The following is a 23,447-nucleotide window of genomic DNA, read 5'->3' on the forward strand; positions in this document are numbered from 1 at the left end:
ACAGCAGTGAAGGGAATGGGGAACGGAAGACTGTCCAGGACAGCACGGTTGTCTCGTCGCGTTTGGACACTTGATCACCGCCGGCAGGGGATTGCATTACAGTTACAGCTAGCGCCGCTCTCTCTGTCTCATCGTAATACGTAAATTTGTGCTGTAGCTACCAGCTAGGTTGAAATTCCAAGTCAAGAACACTGGTTCTCTGACCGGCGCCGAGCATTGTTGGTCACATGGCTTAACCTCTCGTGAACAAGAAGCTTTTCCTGCTCCCGTTTGGGGCTCCCTTCCAGCTCCAGCCGGTTGCTTACGGTTGCATCTCGCCGAGCTGTATCCCTGCGGCGGTTACGTTGCTCCAAAGGCCGGTCACAGCTTCGTTTTCCAGGATTGTAGTAGGAGGGTATATCCTGGACTGGACAGCCTGCACCGTGCTGCAGGTGCCCAAAGAAAGAAAGAAACGACAGTGCCTTTTCAGCTAACGTTCATGTGCTGTTCAAGGCTCAGTTTCAAGTGCTCGACTTGCGGATTTTCTTTTCCCTTAATGATTACTAAACGGACTAGTGTTCATCAAAGGCCGGCCCTCTTGCACAATTCACATGCACCTCGGTGACAGTACAGTTACCTGGGTTGTCACCGGAAGAAGATTCGAGGCCCGGAGGCCAGGACACGCGAGGACGCTGAGGAGAAGGAAGAGAAACGAAGCAGAGGATTCGATTCCAAGTGCAGAGCAGCAGGGCGAAAAGTTATCCCAGAGAGAGAGAGTGATGACAATGGAACGGTGGAATAATCAAATTAGCAAACTAACTTACCTTAAGCATTTCGTGAACATAAATAAAACAGTGACTATGACTTTCAAACCACAATTTATCTAATGATTCAATAATAGAATATTTGCATAATCCCCATCATCTCGTATCAACATGCTAAAGAACACACGTATGTCTCTCATGCCAACACATCCATATAAGCAACCACTTCACAAATGGATCAATAACAAGTAAGATGGTGACTTAGAGGGTGTTTGGATACGAGCTACTAAACTTTTGGAGGGTCACATCGGATATTCGGACGCTAATTAGGAGGACTAAACATGAGCTAATTATAAAACTAACTGCAGAACCCCTATACTAATTCACGGGACGAATCTATTAAGCCTAATTAATCCATCATTAGCAAATAGTTACTGTAGCACCACATTATCAAATCATGGACTAATTAGGCTTAATAGATTCATCTCGCGAATTAGACTCTATCTGTGCAATTAATTTTGTAATTAGACTATATTTAATACTCCTAATTAGTATCCAAACATCCGATGTGACAGGTACTAAAGTTTAGGAGTGGGTTGCCAAACAGGACCTTAATCAACAAATATGGCATGGGAAATACCAAATCAAGAGTAGACATCAAGATTTACGTGGAAATCCCTTGCGGGGAAAAACCAAGGGTGGCGACGAGCAATCCACTATATGAAGAAGCAATACAATAGGTGGGAGTAAACAAGAATGGGGAGACTCCAAATCCTCCACGGATTTCAGTTTCTATTGGATGTATTTGGTGGATTAAGACTCTCCTCTTCTCTCCCTAACCCTAGCTCTCTCCTAACAAGAAGAAAACAACTCTCTATCTATTCCTGAGTTGGGGAAGAGCCATATCTATTCCTAAATTGGGGAAGAGCCATATAATGACAGTTTTTCAGATTTGCCCTCGGAGCTTTAGAATATTGCAAACAGCCTCAATTTCAACATACAACATGTACATGTTTTGTTTTGCATAACAAATGAGCTAATGGGCTTTCAAATTTTGTGAATTAGGAGTTGCACATCACAATTCTCCACCTCAGCGACAAATGAATCATAGAGGAAATACATCAAACTTCTTGATGCCAAAAGTTCAATCTTCAAATGTTTTATTTTCAAGTGAATAATTCAACATGTAACAAACTCACCATCACCAATGCTCCACTTGGGAGCTAACTTGGGCAAGAACGAAAACCAACCAAGTTCAAGCAATGCTCAAACTTGGCCTTCGGGACCACCTTGGTTAACATATCAGCCAGGTTGTCTTTTGTGCTAATTTTCTCAACTTACAAAGTTTTCCTTTTCACATGAAGTCGAATAAAGAAATTTTGCACATCAATATGCTTGGTTCTCTTATGAAACTTTTCATCTTTTGCAAGGTGAATCGCTTTTTGACTATCACAAAAGACAACACGATCAACTTGCTCAATGCCCAAATCACCAAGAAAACCATGCAACCAAATAGCCTCCTTCACTACCTTATTCAAAAACATAAACTCAGCTTCTGTGGTAGATAAAGCAATTATATGCTGCAAGGTTGCGCTCCAGCTAACACAAGACCCACAAAGCTGAAACACATAACCAGTGAGGGAGCGCCTCTCATCAAGATCCCCAGCAAAATCAGAATCAGAATAACCAACAATTTATCCCGAATTTGCTGCCCTTTTATCAAACAGCAAACCATATTTGCTTGTGCCTCTAAGATATCCGAGGATCCATTGTACTGGCTTCCAATGTTCTTTGCTTGGATTTGAATAAAATGGCTCACAACACTAACTGCATGAATATTAGACTAGCACATGTATTAGTTGATGACTATGTTTCACAAGTCATGGATATGAAGATGTCAAACTAATCATGTGGGCACGTGTAGAGACATGTGCTAGGACTGACCCAACGCGAGTTATATAGTTCTCTCTTTACACAACGTGTACGTTTTGTCCTTAGACCTGAGATTGTCGCATGTATTCAAGATGTGGATCAACTTACTTAGGAGCTATCAAATGCTACACCGTAACTGGGTAGTTATAAAGGTAGCTTTCGGATTTGTCAAGAAGCATACTGTGAGGCATGGTCAGTCAAGATGGAATTTGTCCCTCTCTATTTGAAAGAGCATGCATAGCCACCTGTCTCTGTCCGTGGGAGCATTCGCCCATGGCAGGTTGACTTTAATTTGGCAGGTACGAGCTAGGAACTCTCAGCCATTCAGGAATCAGGAGTGCACGCAGCGGCGAGCCGGCAACGAACGAGCCTTCTTCTTGTTGTTCTTGGTGCCGTTGCGGGCAGGCCACGGGCGCCATCGCCAACGCAGCACCCTACCAACAACCGTCAACCGCTGGCCCGGATCATATCATATCGACCGCCCACCCCAACGGAAGGAGCACCAAGCACAATTGCGCAAAGAAAAAGGAAGAAGAAGAAGCGAGCATTCAAGGCCGCCATCCGCTAGAGTATATGCAACAGTTTTTCTTCCTACCACTGCATGCATTTAGCTGCCACTATCAGGACAGTGCACTCTCGCTTTCATTCCGATCGTCCGGTACGTACTTCTACTGCTACTAGGAGAACTTTTCTCTTTCTTTCTTCCTTCCCCCATGAGAGATACCCGCCAAATTAAATTAGCACGAGTGAACATTACCACAAAATCGAAACCCAAGTTTTTTTTTTGTAAGGCGTTTTTCACAGATGCAATTCATTTGGTGGGTCTGGCTACGCTTTTTCAACTGCAAAAAAAAAATCCGAATGCAAACTTGCATCCATCGTACGACCTAAGATTTGTGCTGAACGGAACTTCTTTTATAACAGGTAAACTTAACCGTAGCCTAGTTATTAAAGCTCAACTTTGCTTCAACCAACCACTCTTCCACTGTTGCTATGGATGCGACGAGGAAATATTTGTCAGGTCCATTGAGCCCAGATTGATGTTCCAATCCAATCAACTGGATATTTCCTATTGAGTTGAGTGCTTCTGTCGTGTTGAAGTCCTAATTCAACCGGTAGTATGTTGTGTTAAATTGAGTGGTGTAGCCATGTTGATGTTCCAATCCTACTAGTTGAGTTTTAGTTTTCTCATAATTTTCTTTTCTTTTCCAGACTATGACCTCACAGGGTTACAAGTCTGATACTTTTTCTGCTACATCATTAGAAACCCGCATTGTCTTCTCTTGTGCAGTTCGTTAAAAAAATGCATGGGAAGAGTAATAGCGACATTAAATAACAAAACTATGCACACGCATGCAAATGCAAGTATGCAACACCCTGCAGTCCGTAGAATTGCTTTGGAAGAAATGCCAATGCCATCAGCACTTGCCACTTTGTATTTGGATATTCAGGAATGGCCTCGGATCCCACTAGCTTCTACTACATGTCGTCGTATACAATTCCGGGTCCTGGCCGTGTTGAGTAATCTGGAAGCGACCAGCCTTGAAGCGGGCGGACAAACGCAAGACCCCCAGATGGCTGCCTCTTTTCTGACCCCACAGGAGCTTTTGTTTTTGCTGATGTGCTTGTTGCTTAACAAAATCATATATAACTATTTGATTTTCTTCAGATGGTGGGTACTGGTGGTATTTGTAAATTCTAAATGTAGGCAGGCAGAGCTCATCCTGCCATGGATGCATATAGCACTATCATTGCAGTGAGCACCAAATGTTGTGCCTCTGCCCAGCTACCAGCTAGCATTGTTCAACCCATAATTCAAGCAAGCGGCAAGAAGAAGAAGAAAAGAAGTAGGGCCCCTGCTTTTGGCAAAAGGATGCAGAAGTAAACTATAGCAACAGGAGAGGATGATCAAGCTTTGTCTTTGATCTATGAGATGGCAACATTTTCTGGCTGGGGTCCTTGTCTGTGGAAGTAGGAATAGGACGGCACACCACCTAAAGATCTCATGGCTGTGTCTCCAGCTCCTATGATGGCGCAAGGCACGCAGGTCGTCGCAGTACGTACTGTAAGGCCCCCAGGGCACATGACCAACCGTATCTTTATTTTATACACTCAATCCAATCACAAATACGTATAAGCTGTTAATATATTAATTATGTAAGGTACCACTTTGACCACCAATTAGATAAATAAAAAAATGTTAATTTGAATAGAAAAGGTCGTATATAATGAAAAAAATTATAATGAATTTTGTAACATCAACCTTACTTGCCAAACTATTTGTAGTTTTAGTTACTAATAATTTGCCTTAGAAAAACATAATTAAAACTTAGAATCCACCAATACAAGGATAACAAAGGTCGGACCAAGAACATCTAGACATTCAAAAGGTTATTGCTATTAAAAAATTGATTATCTATAAGGTAAAAGAAAAGAAATAAGGAACCATGCATTCCGAGACTTCACTTTCTCTTAAGTAAGTACCACTGTATTAGTACGAAACATCATGTTTCCCATAAAAAGGGAGCGCTCACACTGTTGGTTGTATACAACTGTTGATGTATTTGTATTCAAAGCAGGCATGTGGTCGATCCCTTTGGTCCAGCTCCGTTCGGTCCGACCTCATCGCTCGCAATCATCTTCCTTTCGGTCTCTGATGTTGGCCTCTTCTTAATACCTGCACCTGCTCATCCCATCCCATCTCATCTCATCCATGGATACATGGATCGGAGCTAGTGTAGTAAGCATCAGCGAACTAGCATAGGGACCTGGCCTAGATCCTGCAGCAATTGCAAATGGTCCCGTGCTGTGAACAACCAGCCATCCGTCACCCCCCCCTCCCTCCCTCTCTCTCCCTCTCCAGGCGATCGCCTCCCCCTTCTTTTTTCACTCGCAAATCTTAGTGGTGCCACTGGATTGTAAAAAATTCAGAGGCTGGGGTGCAGCCAAGCATGCATGGCTGAGACTGGATCAGTAGTCTGTGCACTATGATGCTAGGATGCAGTTGATGGATGCGTGCATGTTGCAAGTATGATTAGACTGCACTAACCACAGCATCATGGCTTTATTAATCGAAGAGCTAGCAAGTGTACTTAGCAATGATCCATGGAGGAAACAGATGCTGGTGGCCTGTTGGGCTTTCAAGCGTCGTTGTTTTTAGAAAGTAGGATGCAGCTGGTAGTTTAATGGAGAAAATGAAGGGTCATGAGATGGTAGTAGACAAAGAAAAAGGAGGAAAAAGAAGCTGGATGCTTCGTCAAATGTTGTACTAGTTAATTGTGAGATATCGCTCCAGCAGGATTCAAGTATAGCAGCAGGAAATCTTGCATAGATTCTGCAAAACTTAAAAGTCGAAAACTGCCATCTGCAATCAAGGCAAGCTTGTATGCATGTGCATGTGTGATTCATCAGACAAACTGAAGGAACATATTTGCATTTCAGTTCTGTAGAATTCTTTCAGTACACTCACTGTTTTTTTTACTTTCAGGCGACACACGTAGAGACCAGACAATCCACTGCTGAAACGTAACCAGACTGACACACCAAGCAAAGTACATTGCTACACGTAAGAAGTCTCATAGGTCGTCTCATGCAGTACCACGAAGGATATTTTAGTACGTGGAGAAGAGAGAGTGAGGAGAGAAATAAGTCGAGTTATTGTTACCATGCAACTCATAATATTTCCTTTTTCATATACACAAATTAAAGAATTATATAGTTCTACCAGATGTCAATACATGAGACCATCTATTAGACGATACCAATGCACTTGCCCTAACAACCGACTATGTATCTTTCTCAGACTGCCTCTATAGTCTACAGAGAAAGAGAAGGTATGCATGCCATGTTAGTTGGTGTATATTAATAGAGGCCGGCCAGTAGTGTGAAGCTTAAGCAAGCATACTAGGTATATATGCATCTTTCGAGGAACCCTTTTGTTAAGCAAGCAGAGCGGAGGATATTTGTTTCAGGAACTGCATTGCAGGACCAAACTCTGCACTTCAACGCACACCCCACCACCACCGTACCTTTGCGTTTGGCACCGCCGCTTCCAATTGTTCTCTTCACGTGCAAGTGAGGATTTCAACTCAAAGTCTTAAATAATACATACACCATATATTTTCTCCCTGTCTTACAACTGAAAGGAAGGCTGATGCAGAGTCCAGGTCCTAGAAGGAAGGCAAGGCTAGACCAATTCAGTAGCTGCAAGCCATGCCAATTTCTCCCTACTGTTGTGCACGCTTGTGGTGCGGGCTACAGCTGGGAGAAAGATTAGACGTTGAGAGGACGTAACGCGGTGGATGTGGATCGGAGTGAGGACAAGAGTTGGGGATGGCCGGATGGATCGGAGGATGACAGATGTAAAGTGCCCTAGCTAGCTCCTACATCTACACATCTTCCTTTGGTCCTTCTTATTTCCCAGTTTGTCGTCCAGAGCAGGCAGTCACTGGTGCGTAAATCAACTGCTCATTCAGCGGATGCGGATCAATTCGCTTGTGAGCTCTGAAGAAATAATACTGAGTAGCTGCTACTAGTAACAGGGGCACGCAGTCAAAATTATGGGGTGTTTGGTTCACTGACTTATTTTTAGCACCCGTCACATCGAATGTTTAGATACTAATTAGGAGTATTAAACGTAGACTATTTACAAAACCCATTACATAAGTGGAGGCTAAACGGCGAGACGAATCTATTAAGCCTAATTAGTCCATGATTTAATAATGTGTTGCTACAGTAAACATTTGCTAATGATGGATTAATTAGGCTTAATAGACTCATCTCGCCGTTTAGCCTCCACTTATGTATTGGGTTTTGTAAATAGTTTACGTTTAATACTTCTAATTAGTATCTAAACATTCGACGTGGGAATCAAACGCTCCCGTCAAGAAGACGAGACGATCCCAGGCTCTGCTTTTGATGGCTGCTCCCGGCCCCGAACAAGAAGAGATTATGAGAATGATTCTGGGAGCATGCAGGACCGGCGGCGACGGCGCCACGCGTTTTCTTTTCTCTTTGACCCCCGGTGCCGTGCAGGGCAGTGCAGTGTAGCATGGCTGGGGTAGCTGCATCTGCATGAGGACGACCGGCGGACAGCGCCTGCTGATGGAGCTGTGTTGTGACCACCGTTGCCTTTGGAAAAAGATAGAGAGAGAAAAGAGAGGCCTCGGGTCCCCATGGATTGTTCTTCGTTGGAAAAGAGAATCCGAGTTTAAGGGACTCCAGCAAGCCTTAGCCTAAATAAATCTGTCACTGCGATTCCGCGGAAATTTGAATCGGACAAATAAACGTGGTTATTTCAGGCCTGTACGCAACACGTTACAAACACGTTAAAAAATGTAAGACTATTATGGATCAGCGGGCAGCATCCACAACGGTGTCCCCGACTCTGGAGCTTCCTCGAGGGTCTCCACCCTCATGCATGGTTCCCTCCTTTGAGTTGTAGATTTTTTTTCATAAATATGCAGAAGAGCTACGTATCTTTATATTAAGAAGAAATAACGTTTCTACCACGCGAGCTAATTGGGCACGCGCACACGGTTTGAACAACGGTGGCAACGCTTTACGTTGTAGATCATCAGGCCCTTGTCCCATGGGTACGCCACGTAGACGCAATCCTCCTCCAGCCCGCACTCGCCAGCCGGGCGCGATGCCCCAAAACTCGCGGCCGATATGAGGAACGCCTGGCCCTCGAGGTCGTGCACCCGGCACCATTCCTGCTTGGCGAAATCCATCCTGTAGACGCTCATCTCGTACACCACGTTGGAGCAGCTCCCCTCGAACAGCAGGTTCACCATGTGCACTCGCCCCTTGGATTCCACCATGAACACCAGGGCGGAGTGCGCGACGCCGTGGGCCCCCGTGACGACCTCGCGCATGGCGATGGAGCTGAACGCCGGCGCCGGCCGGAACTCGAGCACTCCCAGCTCCTCGAAGCCGGTGCTGAACTAGAACTTGCCATGGCATGAGGTGACGGGGGTGATGACCAGCTTCTCGTGCAGCGTCTCGTCCGGGTACAGGATCTGCGTGCCGATGTCGTACTCGTGCCTCGCCCAGCCACCGCCGCCGGCTCCGACGACGTGGCAGTACCACAGGATAGGGTCCATCTTGTCGAGCAGCAGCACGACGCAGCCGCTGCCGCCGGAGATGTCGGTAGGCTTGTCGGAGAGCAGGCAAGTGCAATCGGCAGGCACATCGTCCTGCACAGGCGGCAGCTGGATCTTGTCGCCGTTGCTAGCTAGGGTTCCAGAGGAAGGTGGCCGGGGTAGGGCGGCGAACCAAGAACCATCCGTGCGGGGTCGCCCAGGTGGTGTTGCCCGCCAGATCGTCCATATCTGAGGGCACGGCCTTCCTCTCCGACAGGCTGAATAGGATCGGCGCGTCGGAGTACCTGCCGCGGTTGAAGGCCAGGCACGGCAGACGAACGCGGCTCGGCGGCGGCGTCTCCATCTTTGCTTGTTATTACTCTGTTGCGATCGATAATAAGATTACAGGTTGAGGTGAAGAAGAATTACTTGCGATGACTTGTGCTTCTCGCAAAATATAGAGAGGCCTTCTGAACCGTGGCCTTCGTTCTCGTGTAGGAATCGGGGGGTTCAGCGTGGAGTTGGAGCCGGTCACAGAGATTATTCTGATGCTACAAACTGTCAGAGGTTGAGTCAGACAAACGGGGTTCAAGACGGGACAAACTGTTCCACACAAAAGATCTACCCCAAATGCCAAATGACAATCGATGCTACCTAGTACAGAGTATTTCTACCGGGACAAAATCGGGCCCCAATGCTACGTACAAAAACATTACAGGGCTTTGCAGCCTCTTTCTGTTTTCCTGGAGTTCGTAGCTGTACTTGAATTTTGGGGGGGGGGGGGGGGGGGGGGGGGGGGTTGTTGTTGTTGTGAATTATGCGTGTTCTGAGTTGTAAGCCTAGTTTAAGACCCAAGCAACCGTGCAAAACGTGATTCCAGTGTGCTGCAACTGTTCACCTCTGGAGCTGGGGATGATGATCGTCACCTTACAACTGTGAAAGAGCCGAGGGATGCAGGCTTGGCACGCCAGCAGCTGAAGAATGGGGCCTTTTTCAGAAGCTCAAGCGTATGCTGGTACTCATGAGCCTCATCCTGCAACAGAAACCCAACAAGCTTTCACAATCAAATGGTGGGATCCTTGGAGTGCAGGTTGCCTGCGTTTTTATGGCATTGAAAATCTGTGCACTCCGACGGGGGGCGGAATAGTACCTTCATTGCACGATAAGACAGATCCCCAGATTGGAATTTTGTTAACAATGAATGTTCAAGTGACATGAAAGCTTCCGCCAATCTTCTCCTGTCATCGGTAGCCAGTACACAGATCATCGCAACAGTTCACATAAGAGTTGCTTGCAAGAAAGGAAGACACCCCTCTTACTTGCAGAGCAATGACTCGGTGGAGGGCAAGCATGCTGCCTTTGAAGACGTTCCTTGTTTCCTTCCGGTTGTTCCCAGGACAACTTCATGCAAACCAGATTTATTCCAACAAATTGAGTACCTAACAAAAGACAAATGCCAGTTAAAATGTTTTTAGCAAAACAATGATGCATACAGTAAAAAGGGAAAAGGTCCAGCTCACAAAGCGACAAACCCTATACTACCCGCAAGTCAAAGGTGGTACATCTCCAGAAATCTGTTGAAACTCTTTAGGTGGAACAGGTGCCTCAAAAAACTTTGGCTGCAGACAGATAGGATCTACTGTCACAGAGAAATTACTGGAAGAATAAGAAACAAAGGAACACCAACCGTGCTCAATTTGAAAGAAGCAGGCAATCTGCTGGATAGAGAGGACAAGCGAGCATTGAGAACTTTCTCAATATTATTTTCAATAGAGAACCCTTCAGGAGCACCATCAGGTAACTGTCCAATAGTAATGGTGGTCAAATACAAGGGTTCCAGTATGTGGGACAGCAATGCACCTGTAGAAGAATGCAAAGGAAAGAGGATTTATCCCAGCTGAACCCGTGAGAGAAGAATGCACTTTATAACCCCTAAAAGGCAAAATGTAACTTAAGTAGTAATGAGATGCCAGAAAAAAGAAGCGTGTTTCTATGTCAACATAGTGAGCCTGACACTGTGACACATATATCACCCTTTCCATCACATGATGAATGGCATCAAAATGTTAAAAATTTCTGGTCTTATCAATAAACATAATACTGATCCAGAGATGGTCTTCGACAGCAAACCTTGAATTCCAACAACACTCCAACGAGTGATTTTGTCAAAGCAGCTCATGGACAATGTTGTATCACCACGGCCAGGCTTCCTTTGAACAAAACCGATGTCTGATACAAAAAAACAGTATATTTATTAGAAACCATGTGACAAATCAATAACTGGAAACATGGTTTTGTTACATTGGCACAATAGAATGAATTAGTATCCAGTTGGCAGAACCATCACAAACAAAGCTCAACAGCTACTAATATTATGGACCGCATCAAACACCCGTGGGATCTGTAATGTGATCCGTTATTACGCATTTAAACAACAATATAAGCACTCCAGTTCCAGTCTAGCTGCACAGGTGCATGGTGGTCAGTAATGTCGAGTAGCTAGGAGATGCAGACTTCTATGAAACTATTTTTTTTCCTGATAAAGGCATCAGACATGATTCATGAGACAATCATAACTAAGACTCATCTGAGTGCCAGTGGTAACACCAAAGAATTCTTAAACAAATTGTTTCTTCATCAAAATTCAAGGTAACATTTGTACATGACCAAGGACGAAGCCATGTCAAATCTAAAAGGCTATGGTAAATGAAAATTATCAGCTCAAAGCTTGAAATTACAATTACACAGAACACAAATATTTAGATAGAAGCATACCACTGCATCCATTCACACCACAATCCAGCTGTTCCCTTGGCAATTCTGATTCTGATGGCGGTACTGGCATGACCCCACCTGCACCAGTTCACCAAATCAAGAAACCATATCAGCTCCGACAGTCCAGCTATGCTCTGCAACTACTAACTAAACATGGCCACACCAGATTAGACTAAACTATATGTTAGATTTGAACAAATGCTGCTCAGCGAAACCACATAACACCGAACTGACAGTTCAGATTGAAAAATGCGAACTTATTGATCAACTAGCCCGAACAATGCAAAAATTCTGCTATTACTAGCTCAGCATTCTGCAGAAATCGGAATATGTAAGTTCTTTTTCAATCCCTCGTCAGCAGCACATACATGGGAGCTGGGTGATGTAAAGATGAAGACAGTGACCATCCTTTAGCCTCCATCTTCTACCATCCCCGGAGCCAACCAACCAATCCGGCTGGCCGCTGTGGCCGAACTCGGAGTAGACAAGGCGGAGGAGAGCGCGGCGAGCGATGACCTCGGCGTGCGCGTCGTGGACGAGGTCCCCGCGGGTGCTGAGCCGCGAGGCGCCGAGGCACTTGGTGCCGGTTCCCATGGATAGGACGGTGGGGCTCTGTGGATCCTGCGGGGTGGAGAGGAGGAAGGCGGCGAGGACCGTGGACTCGCGCCCCTGCGGCTTGCCTTTCTTGGGCAGGGAGTGGTAGTGCCGGAGCACCGCCGAGGACGCGGCCTCCGCCCAGAGGGAGGGTGCGACGGCGCCCTCCCGTGGCGGCGCCGGGGAGGAGGAGAGCAGCATCGACGGCGGCGGCGGATCGTCGGGAGCAGCCGAGCAGGGAGATTATTCGTAAAAATGTCGGGTGACGACGGTTTATCAGGGGGTTTTATGTAAAATATTGGGTCGCGATTTGCGCGTCTTGAAATCTACAGATTTTCCTGGCCGCCGCCGACAGGGCGGCCGATGAGGTCAAGTATGTGTTGCGTCCTCACAACTATGTCTCAAGTGCAGGCACTCAGCTGCGTCCGCTGCCGCCGGCAGTGCCTTCGGCAAGCGTGTCGCTGCAGCCGGCCGAGCCACCGCCGTCAACTGAGCCCACCCTTGGCCGCCGGCGTCACCATGGACGAGAATCCGAAGATGAAAGAGCACTCATGGGTTTGGCCGTCGCCTGACAATCACCATGAACACCCTTCTTGGCCCGTCCTCACCGAAAGTGAGTAGTGAGCGTCGCTGGAGTTCTGCAATTAGGCTGGGCTTCGGCCTTCGATGAACTCCACCAGCAGCTAGAATCAGCCCAGGGAGGGCATCTTCTTCTGATCCATCTTACCATGACCTCAGGTTTCCCATCAAATCCGTGTGAGTACCTGTTCCTGGTTTGGTCCCCTTTTGTCAGTGAAGTCAATAAAGCAATTAGACATCGTACAGTTGCAGTTGCAACAGAGAACTTACGGTCTGAACATTTGAATCAATCGTCCATGTTACTCCAACAGCTCTGAACATATTTAGCCAATTCGGCATGGCCCTTTGCATCGTGAATATCATCGGAATGTTGACGAAATAACTATCCTAGTTGCAGCCATTGCATTGGTATGACTGCGTGAAAAATGAACCCTGAATTCCAGTGACACTTCCTGCTGATCTTGACGAAGCTGCTCATGGACAGTGTTGCATCACCACGACTGGTCTTCTGTGAACAAAGCTAGCGCCTATATACACAGACCAAGAATGAGGAACATGGATATTGGATAGCACCAGGAAGCAGAAGCAGCTGGAGTTGCTAAACAAAAGAGGGCGTGAACCTGATTTATTTGCGTTGTCCTACTGCGTTTTGCGTAACTATGTAAGTACGTTTTCCAAGCAAGGACGCTCCTCTTTTATTTGTCGCCTCCCGAGTCCTGACCGTTTCTGTGCTTCCTGCGACTGCGAGGTACTCGACATCGCCATCTGAATGACAAGTGCTGTGATGCAAGCAGGGCAGCAGCAGCGGAAGGATGCAAGCAACAACGTCCAAACTTGACCGCACAGTACAGGCGAAAGCTACGTCCAAATCAATTCTCTAATCCCCCTAACGTACACCATCGCTTCCCTTTGTTTATCTGCGTCCCTCTCTACCGTGGATACGCGCCGCCGGTCCTTGTCGAAACAGCCGGCCACCTCCATTGCCGGCCTTGGGCAGCGACGCACCACGCCACGCGCTCCAACGTCACCTCCCTCCCTGCTGCAGGGTCAAACGCCACATGCATATATAGCATCCATCCCTTCTACGCTTCTCTCTTCATCACGGTGAATTGATCTGATCGTTGCTGCACCGGCGTCGAGACCTCGGCGACGGCGATCATCAGCATGAGGCAGGCGAGGCCGTACTCGGGGATCTTCTGCGGCGGGGTGTCGGCGCGGACAGGGCCGCACGCGCTGCCGCTGGCGCGCATCAAGAAGATCATGAAGCGCTCGGCGGGGGAGGCCGCGGACGGCGGCGCGAGGATGATCTCCGGCGAGGCGCCCGTGGTGTTCTCCAAGGCGTGCGAGCTCTTCATCGCCGAGATCACGCGCCGCGCCTGGGCGGCCACGCTGGAGGGCAAGCGCCGGACCGTGCACAAGGAGGACGTCGCCACCGCCGTGCACAACACCGACCTCTTCGACTTCCTCGTCGACGTCGTCATGGCGGACGCCGGGGGCGGCGGGCACGCGGCGCCCGGGTACGACGACGATGAAAACGGCGCGCTGGAGTAAGCTGCGCGCGAATGAATCCGCAGCCTGCTCCTTAATTATTGTGGTCAGGAAAACCACCGTACCTACCGTGTTGCGTTTGATTGAACAACTAATGAAGAATTCACCCGAGTACGCGAGCTACTACGCCAGTGTACCTTAATAATCTACCGGATCGTCTTCAGCTACCATTCTACCAAGGACGACGATGAATAGTAACTTGTAACTTTTTTCATGCAATCCTATATGCAGCAGTACGATGTTAACCTGTATAACGAACTGAAATGAATGAAACTGCGTAGAGATCTTTGGCATGAGATATTTCTTTCGAGGACTTTGTTGGCAGTAGGCGTATGGCAATTCATCATTCTTCACGCTGATGCTTCGGCAAAAGGTGTCATGGACGTCTATATATCAACTGGTCCCGTTTGGATCCTTGGAACTGAATTCCATTCTAATAATCATAATTTAGACATAAATTAATTAAGTTAATATAGTTATATATGGAATATGATACTTATGTGCTGCACTTTTGCTACAGGGAAGAGAGTCGAAGAGCGTGCTATAAGTTGCACATAAGAAACATAGTATGGAGATCTATAAAATTCAATTTCCATCTCACACTCCATGAATTCAAGATAAGCTTATATCTAAACTTTGAAAAGTTGTGGAATGCCACGTTCCAAGATAAATAGTCTACTCCATTAAGTAGATTCCAATTCTTCGACATGAAGGGATCCAAACGGTCTAAAGTTCAGATTCTACTATCTACTGTCCGTCCGAAAGATGTTTAGAAACTGACATGACGAGGCAGGTAACGCAGTAACAAAGAAATCTACAAATTTCAGACTTCATACAACAATACAAGGAATTCAGAGTGGCCCTTCAAATCAATAACCATGCAGAAAATGCTGCATTATTCAACGTTTCACGCCAAAATGCAATCGTTAGATTCATGAAAAAAGGTCTACGGCGGATGCAGATTCAACTTGCGTTCTTGTTACAGGTTTGGTCTATTATCCGATTGCTGAACACATCTGTATGATCATGCGGAGTCTGAAGTCTGAACTTCTGAATTGCGCAAGAGCAGCTCTAGAATGAAAAATGTTCAGAGATTGACATGACGTTCGCACTTTGCAAGCACCGATTCAGCGATTCTCAGTTGTTCGGGGGCACATCCATCTCAGTTCCAACCAAAGATAGACGCACATGCAGGAACCAGCGCGAATCTCGAGGAACATGGGCTACAGGGCTAGGATCGCCCGCTGAAATCAGGCACAGACGCCGATGAGTCACTGACTCCGGCCACCGCACCCTCACACCCGATAGTCAACCCCGGCCTTCTCGCCGCCGGCAGCCGGCGCGGCCTGCTTATGAGGCTATGAGCCAGCATCTCCCACCCCGCCTCACGATCCTCCTCAAGGACTGCGCCAGCAAGCGGCAGCTCGACCAGATCCATGGCCTGCTCCTCACCTCCTCCTCCCTCCACCGCCTCCCGGGCCTGCGGGCCCTCCTCGTCCGCCGCGCCACCGAGATCGGCGACATGGCCCACGCGGCCCTGCTCTTCTCCTCGTTCCGGGGAACCGACCCGCCCGACGCGGTCGCGCTCTACAACGCCATGATCCGGGGCTGCGCCTACCACGGTCCCCACGACCGCGCCCTCGAGCTGTTCGCCGAAATGCAGCGCCGTGGGGAGGGCCTCGCCCCCGACTGCTTCACCTACCCGTACGTCGTGGACGCGTGCGCGAGGCTGAAGATGTGGAGGAGCGCCGAGGCGGTGCACTGCCGAGTGCTCAAGGAGGGGCTGGACGCCGTGCCGGCCATCGGCAGCTCGCTGCTCGCGTTCTACGTCGCCCGTGGCTCGCTGGGCGACGCGAGGAGGGTGTTCGACGGCTTCCGTAACAAGTCCGTCGGCTTCTCAAACAGGATGCTGTCGGAGTACGCCAAGGCCCGAGACATCAAGTCGGCGCGGGAGTTGTTTGATGCCATGGCGGAGAGGGACGTTGTGTCATGGAACGCGATGCTCACCGCATACGTCAAGGCGGCGGACGTTGTGGCAGCAAAGGAGCTGTTCGCGAGAATGCCGGTGAAGAACATCATATCATGGACGGCGATGCTCAGGGCGCTATCTGATGCAGGGGATTTCGTCGGCATGAGGAGCCTGTTCAACCGGATGCCTGAAAGGAACCTGGTGTCCTGGAACTGCATCCTCTCCTGTTACACCAGGCATGGAAGATTCCGGCAGGCGCTCCAAATGTTTCCACGGATGCTGCTTGAAGGTCTCATCCCTGACAGCTTCACTGTTGTCTCGGTTCTCTCAGCTTCCGAGAACTTGAGGAAACTGAGGCTGGGCAGATGGATCCACGCCAACCTGGTGAATCCGGCACTCCATGCTCATGCTGAGGTTGGGACAGCCTTGGTCGGAATGTACGCCATGTGCGGCGACATAGCCCGTGCAATGGTTGTCTTCTTCAAGATGGACAGGAAGGATGTCTTCTCCTGGAACGTGATGATCAGAGCCCTCGCCGTGCACAGCCAAGCTGACGACACCTTCAAGCTGTTTGATCTCATGAGGAAACAAGGTTTCCGGCCCAACCATTTCACCTTCATGGGCGTCCTGCTGGCGTGCAGGTACGGGTCTCTCGTCGACGAAGGCCGCAGGATGTTTGACATGATGCAGGAGGACTACGGCATTCCACCATCGTTGCAGCACTACGGTTGCTTGATCGATCTGCTCTCCTGCAACGGCCATCTTGACGAAGCGGTGGCCGTGCTCCAGGGCATGCCTTGTCGACCTGATTCTGAAGTCTGGAGGGCACTGCTTGGCGGGTGTAAGATTGAAGCTGGCCTGGGATCAGCCGAGGAGGCGACGATGGGTGTAGTTCAGTCAAGCGGCCGTGATGAGATGTGCGTGGCATTGACATGAATACAGCTGTTGTATATGATAGCATTGATTTTGTTGTCGAATAAGCTGATTCTTTTGGTTTTCTTCTGCCTAACTCTGATTCTTTAATTAAAATCTATACGAAATTTCTAGAGTTCACACGGTTCATTCCTGAAGGACTTCCTGCTTGTACAGGGGAAACACAAGTCAGCATATCACTTGTTATTGTTATTCTCTGTTTGTGAATTGTGAGCATAAAAGCTCTTCCTGTTATTCTCTGCTTCACTGCTTTGAGATGTTCGTCCATGTCGCGGAGAGTCCGAGATTACCTTTGGTATTCGTTCGGGGAAAAAAAACAGAGACTACCTTTGTACATCTTAAAAAATCTATGTAAATATCAAATTGAATTGTCAAGTATCTGGATTTGAATTTGCATTTTTAATGTACTTGATCAGCTTTCATCGAGTAGGAGACACTGATCGAACATGGAAGAGCTTCGAGATGGATCGGAGTATCGGACGGCTCACACACCATCCGGTGGGTCGATCCATCCGTATAAACGCAGAACCGACCGAACCCAAACACGACTCCTCCTGTCCATTTGTGATCTCAGACCCTTCGCTGCGCAGCGAGCGCGCCTCCCCCAAACCCGGGTCGATTCGACCAAAGCCCACCAGCCTCTGCCCCGCCGCACCCCGCCGCCTCCGGCCACCGCCGGAGCCTGAGAAGGAAGAGGAGATCTCGTTGGAGCCGAGGCGGAGGCGGAGGAGGAGAAGATGGTGAGCTCTTCGTCGCCGGTGGTCAACGTGTACCCGCTCGCCAACTACACGTTCGGTACCAAGGAGCCCAAGATGGAGAAGGACACCTCCGTCGCCGACCGCCTCGCCCGCATGAAGGTCAAGTAAGTGTTTTCCTCCGCCGCGCCCGTCTTCAGTTCGGCCCCCGGCCCAGCCGCCCTGACCCAAACCCTAGATTTCCTATTCTCGCCGGAAACCCTAAACCCTAGCGCGCAGGTCACAGAGCTCCTTAGTGTTCAAGTTAGCGAGGGGGTTGGTTTAACTGGAGAGTAATGGGCAACTTGTTGAGTCTACTGTTTGCAACGATAAGCATATAATTTTTGCTGGGAGTGCTAGCTTGATGTGCATTTCTGCCCCATGGCTCCTTGACGGGAAAAGATGGTCATGACTATTTATGGAAACACTGTATTCAGGTTGGATTTTGTTGACTTTTATGTTGTGTGGTAAAGTTTCAGTTGAGTGGATTTATTGAGTTGAGTGGAATTATTGGGAGGTGGGTAGCAGGATATTGCACTGCAGTTTCAGTAACAGCACAGTCAGAGAAGTAAAAACGCTTTGGTTTGTTCCCATCCTGCTTTAGGTTGTTTCACTTACCTGCTTTCGAGTTGGCAATATTGGATGGGTATTTTGATAGTCTGCAGTAGGTAGGAAGAGAAACTGTGCTGGCAAAAATTGCTAAAACCTGGTAAATAGTTCAAGACTTTCAAATTTATAGGTGGTGACAGTTCAATCATTCTATTACCGTGAGCCACCTCTTTATTTGGTCGAGCATTCCTTGAATAGTTTTACCATACACATCGTGTTTGTGTAGAGACAATGGTGCAGAAGCAGAATGTCAACCATGATTGAAATCAATTGAAACAAAAAAGCCTTTCTCATTCAAATATGTCATATTTGAATTGAAATTTATATTCTTTCGATATATTCCCATACTTGTTTGTCTTAACAGCAGAGATTACATGGCCTATATTTTATTTGTCTTCTATAAGAACCTTCCAAAAGTCAGGCTACCTTGCTAGTTATGTTCTTGCTAATAACTGGTTCTGTCCAATGCACTATAAACTAATCAGGACTCACTTCTGTGAATGACAGCTACATGAAAGAAGGAATGCGCACAAGTGTCGAAGCAATCCTATTGGTAAGCAATCCTTTTCTTTTCATCAGTATTTCCTTGATAAGACTTCCTTTGGTGCTTGAATGTCAAATTAACTTTTGATGATTAGTCATGCACTTTGTAGCTTTAAAAACAAGCTAAATCTTCACATGGCACTTTCCTATATAGGTTCAAGAGCACAACCACCCCCACATACTGCTCCTGCAAATTGGAAATACATTTTGCAAACTCCCTGGTGGACGGTTGAAGCCTGGAGAAAATGGTGAGTATTTGTTCCCAGCTTCTGTGGGATCCATTTTAATGCTAATTTTATTTAGTTATATATTTGTTTACTGACACTTGTGCCTGGAACTTGCAGAAATTGAGGGTCTGAAAAGAAAGCTGTGCAGCAAACTTGCAGTGAACTCGCCCTCCTTTCCACCTAACTGGCAGGTAGTGCGTTGAAGAGAGATTATTAGCAATTATCAATTAGTCACGGCATACTGTGTCAGAAATTAGTTGTATCTCCTTTCTATTATGCTGAGTACTAGTAGTAATTATCTGCATGGTAGCCTTGAATGCTCCTGATCTTGCGCATCCCAATTCCCAACATCTCTGCTTTATTTTGAATGTTAATCTAGAGAAGGAGACATAATGAATTGTAGGTCCAGGGTTTCTGCTTGCCTCAACTCACTATTTATCATGCTTGCTGTTGCCCTTTTGTTGTTTCTAATAACAAAATCTGTATTCTAAGTATACCTAAGTTGAAATGGTTGCATGGGTGATTATCGCACATTATCACTGCCACAGGCTTGAAGATTTGACACGCTAACTGGCGTACTCTCCTTGCTTATTGTGCTGCTATCTTTTTCCATGTGTAATTCTTCACATAGAAATATTCATGTAGATGTAACATGTTGTTGTAGATCTTTTTTGGCTGATGGTAAACTTCCATCATAAGATAGAATAGAAATCAAGGGTTCAGCATGTACTTCAGCGCATATTCTCTAATACTTGGTATCTGCCAACAGCAAAATTTTGGGTACTGTTCTTTTTCTACATGTGGTTAAGAATATTGGAACCTTCAAAAAGTAGAGCTAGTACACCATAATTCTCTTCCTGTTGTTATAAAAGGTATAACATGCTTGTAATTTCCAGGTTGGAGAGTGTGTTGCTGTGTGGTGGAGGCCAAACTTTGAGACTGTGATGTATCCTTACTGCCCTCCACATATCACCAAGCCCAAGGTACATTCTTGCTTTGGGAGCTTTTTTTTAACCTTGTATTGTTGGGTTTAGAATATGGAAATGAATGATTTGTTGAACAGGAGTGCAAGAAGCTTTTCATTGTTCACCTTTCTGAAAGAGAGTATTTCGCTGTTCCGAGGAATTTGAAGCTGCTTGCTGTTCCACTCTTTGAACTCTATGACAATGTTCAGGTAATGTAGCATTCAGTCCCAATAGTTGGTGTGGCCTACACCAAAGTTTTGAGAACCTTTTACTCACCCTTGAGTTTAATGGGATATGTTTGATAAAAGGACAGTGCATATAGTTTTTTAAGTAGTCAAGGTAGGATGTCACCTATTTTGTTGTGGCTAACCTTGTTTGTTTTGTTTATCTTCGCTTTATATCTTCTTTAAGTAATTGCTCTTTGGTGCCTGTTTACTTGTTTCTTCACCATTTGTCTATAAGAAAACATGCCTGTTTACTTTCTTCTTCTCCATTTGTCTATAAGAAACATGCTGATAGGATAATAGGTGAACCTTCATTCCTTCAGTTTCTTATTCAAACCAAACCCTTCATAGTGAGCCTTGTCTATCATCAGCTTAGTACATGGTTTCTCTTATTTTGTTTGGCTTTATGATCATCTGCAGTGTTATTTTGTTGTTGTGTTGTGCTTTCTAGAACTTGTTACAAACTTATTTATCTTAAACTTGCTTTGTGTATGTTTTTTTTGAAAAGTGCTTTGTATATGTTGATGCAGCGATACGGGCCTGTCATCTCCACCATCCCACAGCAGCTTTCTAGGTTCCAGTTCAACATGGTTAGCTCTTAGGGCAACAAGACAGGAAGATTAGTGTGGTTGAGGCTGCTCTTTTTTCAGACTTATGTTGAGATGGATCTTGACGTGCTGAGCCAGCTGATCGCCGTATGATGACTGATTTTATTTCGCCATGCTGGATTTTTTTATCTAGACTACAACAATCTAGACATGCATTTCTGACTGTATTTTGTTGGTCTATTCTGTTATCGTAGCTCAAGCTGGTGCGTGATGTATGTTAGATTATTGCTTGTTCTGTCGCGCTAATTGTTTGTGTAGTTGTACGTCTGTATTCTTGTTCTGCCGCTTTGGGTTATGTTTCTAACTTGCACCAGCTCTTCAGGCTGTCATGTTTTTGGTTTTAGAGCTTGTAATGTTTATTTTGCACGGAGCAACCACTGTAAGCTGTAAACAGGCACATTGGCACATCTTATCTTAGGGATAGATTACACATGATTGGATATTCAAAAAAATCTCGTTCAGCCGTACAATGGTTTAACGATTCCTTTGTGATTTGGTTGCCGCCATCGCCTTTTGGTTGTGCACGACTGACGGGAATGCACGCGCGCGGTTTTAGGTCTTTCTGATAATTGTTAATTGTTTCATTACTGGATGCGAACCAAATGTGATTTTGGACCCTTTGATTTTAGTTTGTCAGCAGAAACTACTCTCCCCAACCTGACATACCTTACCGTCCCTGCCGTGCCAAATCTAAACCCTACGCGGCGCATCTCCCATAGGATGAGCGTACTGTCTAGGGAGGGCAATTTTAGGACTTCAAACCGTGCCAATTCTAAACCCTCCGCGGCGCATCTCCCATAGGATGAGCGTACTGTCTAGGGAGGCAATTTTAGGACTTCAAACAATGAAACTATTATAGGACTCTAAACGTCGATTTCGCTAAAATGACCCTCGAAACGTTGGCACTTTGTTATACATGATATTTGGTGTTTTAATCACTTTTTCTCAACTGAAATACATATATTTTGTCACGAGAAGACCGTATTGCCCTTCTGATCGATCTCCTCGCGCCCGACGTTTCCTATCCCTCGTGAAGCGCCCGCCGTTCCTCGCGCGTCTGAAGCGTAGATTCTACCGACGTTTTCAACTTTGCTAGCAACAGCTGTACAACCACATAAACCAGCAATACGAGCTCCTGTATTTAAAATTTTTGGAGAGAGAAAAAAAAGGAAGGCTGATAGTTATACTTTGCTAGCAACAGCTGTACAGCCACAGAAACAAGCAATACGAGCTCCTGTATTTAAAATTTTTGGAGAGAGAAAAAAAGGAAGGCTGATAGTTAACACAAAGAAATTAAAGATAGCGATGTTCATGCACATCTGTAGCATTGTTTTTATGAACATTGGAGTTTAAGATCCACTTCCACCAGAATTACAAATTTGAATCCACGGTTCAATTTGAGGAAAAGCTTCAGCCTGCATTTTGGCGCTGTTTAGGTTACATGGGAACACTAGATAGCACAAACGAGGTCATCTCATAAAACCATGATTCTAGCATAAACGAGTTCATCTCAGAAGACCATAATTTAGTTCTAATCGAGATCGAAGTCATATGAAATAAAGCATGTGTTTACATCTCATTACAACTAAAATAATTCATCCGATGTGTAGCTTCCTCTTTGAAGTCATCTTTTTTGGTGCTTTCGCGTTAGGCATCCTCACGGACTAGTGGTGTTGGATTGTGAAGATGTGCCCTCTCCCAATAACATCGCAAGCTTGCTGCACATAAATACGATATGAAAATTACATGTATGGAAAAATTAATGTACAGTAAATGTGTTAATATTCCTTACCTTCTGGTGACCCTTCCTCGACTATCCCGTAGGATTTTTTCTCTAGTTGGCCTCTGTGGGGTGCTAAGTTCTACTGGCGCAGCTTTTGTAACATTCTTCCTAGGTTGCCTATGCGTCCTACAAGTAATCAAATAAATTAATATTGATATTTTCATTTAAGTTTCTTGATAAAGAAAATCAGTTCTTACCTCTTTTTTCTATCCCATTTAGTGGGCACTTGGCACTAGCTTGCCTGTGACCTTTTTATCCACATTTTTTGCAAGTCATGCAAGTCATAGGTCCTCTAATCATCTTCTTTCCCTTGTCACCTTCACCCTCGTTGGTAAATTCACCACCTTTCTTCTTGTGGCCACCTTCCATCCATCCTTTCCTTCTTAGTTTCCTTCATCTTCCAACAGGTAATTTAGCAAGAGGTGCACCAACTCAAAATGGTAAGTCAACTTGTGGCCATTGTGTTTTGTCTGTCATCGGCTCAATCTCTCTTCCATAAGCAGCCCTGAATCTATTGACCGAGTAGTAGTCATAGACAAACTGTTCAAGGTCAACTCAACGTTGGCGGATTACATAAGTCAATACATGTTGACATGGC

The 23,447-nt window shown here is 46.3% G+C and overlaps 4 protein-coding genes across 4 annotated transcripts; 3 read left to right on the top strand and 1 right to left on the bottom strand.

Annotated features, from left to right (window-relative positions):
* Positions 1-8,133: 8,133 nt before the first annotated feature.
* Positions 8,134-13,119, bottom strand: LOC117850894 (tRNA-specific adenosine deaminase TAD1). The gene is made up of 9 exons (XM_034732779.2): positions 12,977-13,119; positions 11,902-12,897; positions 11,534-11,611; positions 10,889-10,987; positions 10,446-10,618; positions 10,301-10,377; positions 10,078-10,197; positions 9,909-9,996; positions 8,134-9,791 (listed from the first exon to the last, which is right to left on the bottom strand). The coding sequence occupies exons 2-9, from the start codon at positions 12,326-12,328 to the stop codon at positions 9,681-9,683; spliced, it is 1,173 nt and encodes a 390-aa protein (XP_034588670.1). The 5' UTR covers positions 12,329-12,897; positions 12,977-13,119; the 3' UTR covers positions 8,134-9,680.
* A 227-nt stretch (positions 13,120-13,346) lies between these two features.
* Positions 13,347-14,550, top strand: LOC117850895 (nuclear transcription factor Y subunit C-2). The gene has a single exon (XM_034732780.2). It carries the CDS (start codon positions 13,871-13,873, stop codon positions 14,255-14,257), a length of 387 nt encoding a protein of 128 aa, XP_034588671.1. The 5' UTR covers positions 13,347-13,870; the 3' UTR covers positions 14,258-14,550.
* A 1,064-nt stretch (positions 14,551-15,614) lies between these two features.
* LOC117847994 (pentatricopeptide repeat-containing protein At3g29230) lies at positions 15,615-17,159 on the top strand. The gene has a single exon (XM_034729300.1). It carries the CDS (start codon positions 15,615-15,617, stop codon positions 17,157-17,159), a length of 1,545 nt encoding a protein of 514 aa, XP_034585191.1.
* A 537-nt stretch (positions 17,160-17,696) lies between these two features.
* On the top strand, positions 17,697-21,536 carry LOC117849961 (pre-mRNA cleavage factor Im 25 kDa subunit 2). Its single transcript, XM_034731715.2, has 7 exons — positions 17,697-18,018; positions 19,007-19,052; positions 19,197-19,290; positions 19,387-19,460; positions 20,166-20,252; positions 20,333-20,443; positions 20,989-21,536. The coding sequence occupies exons 1-7, from the start codon at positions 17,894-17,896 to the stop codon at positions 21,058-21,060; spliced, it is 609 nt and encodes a 202-aa protein (XP_034587606.1). The 5' UTR covers positions 17,697-17,893; the 3' UTR covers positions 21,061-21,536.
* Positions 21,537-23,447: the final 1,911 nt, after the last annotated feature.

This window comes from Setaria viridis, chromosome 3 (assembly GCF_005286985.2).
Source record: "Setaria viridis chromosome 3, Setaria_viridis_v4.0, whole genome shotgun sequence".
NCBI lineage: Eukaryota > Viridiplantae > Streptophyta > Magnoliopsida > Poales > Poaceae > Setaria > Setaria viridis.

Coding starts and splice junctions, on each gene's coding strand:
- LOC117850894 (XM_034732779.2), bottom strand. CDS start 12,328: ATGCTGCTCTCCTCCTCCCCGGCGCCGCCACGGGAGGGCGCCGTCGCA. Junction 10,619..10,888: donor GAGTGTTGTTGGAATTCAAG/GTTTGCTGTCGA, acceptor ATTCTTCTACAG/GTGCATTGCTGTCCCACATA. Junction 9,997..10,077: donor ACCGAGTCATTGCTCTGCAA/GTAAGAGGGGTG, acceptor TACCGATGACAG/GAGAAGATTGGCGGAAGCTT.
- LOC117850895 (XM_034732780.2), top strand. CDS start 13,871: ATGAGGCAGGCGAGGCCGTACTCGGGGATCTTCTGCGGCGGGGTGTCG.
- LOC117847994 (XM_034729300.1), top strand. CDS start 15,615: ATGAGCCAGCATCTCCCACCCCGCCTCACGATCCTCCTCAAGGACTGC.
- LOC117849961 (XM_034731715.2), top strand. CDS start 17,894: ATGGTGAGCTCTTCGTCGCCGGTGGTCAACGTGTACCCGCTCGCCAAC. Junction 18,019..19,006: donor CTCGCCCGCATGAAGGTCAA/GTAAGTGTTTTC, acceptor TGTGAATGACAG/CTACATGAAAGAAGGAATGC. Junction 19,291..19,386: donor GTTGAAGCCTGGAGAAAATG/GTGAGTATTTGT, acceptor TGGAACTTGCAG/AAATTGAGGGTCTGAAAAGA.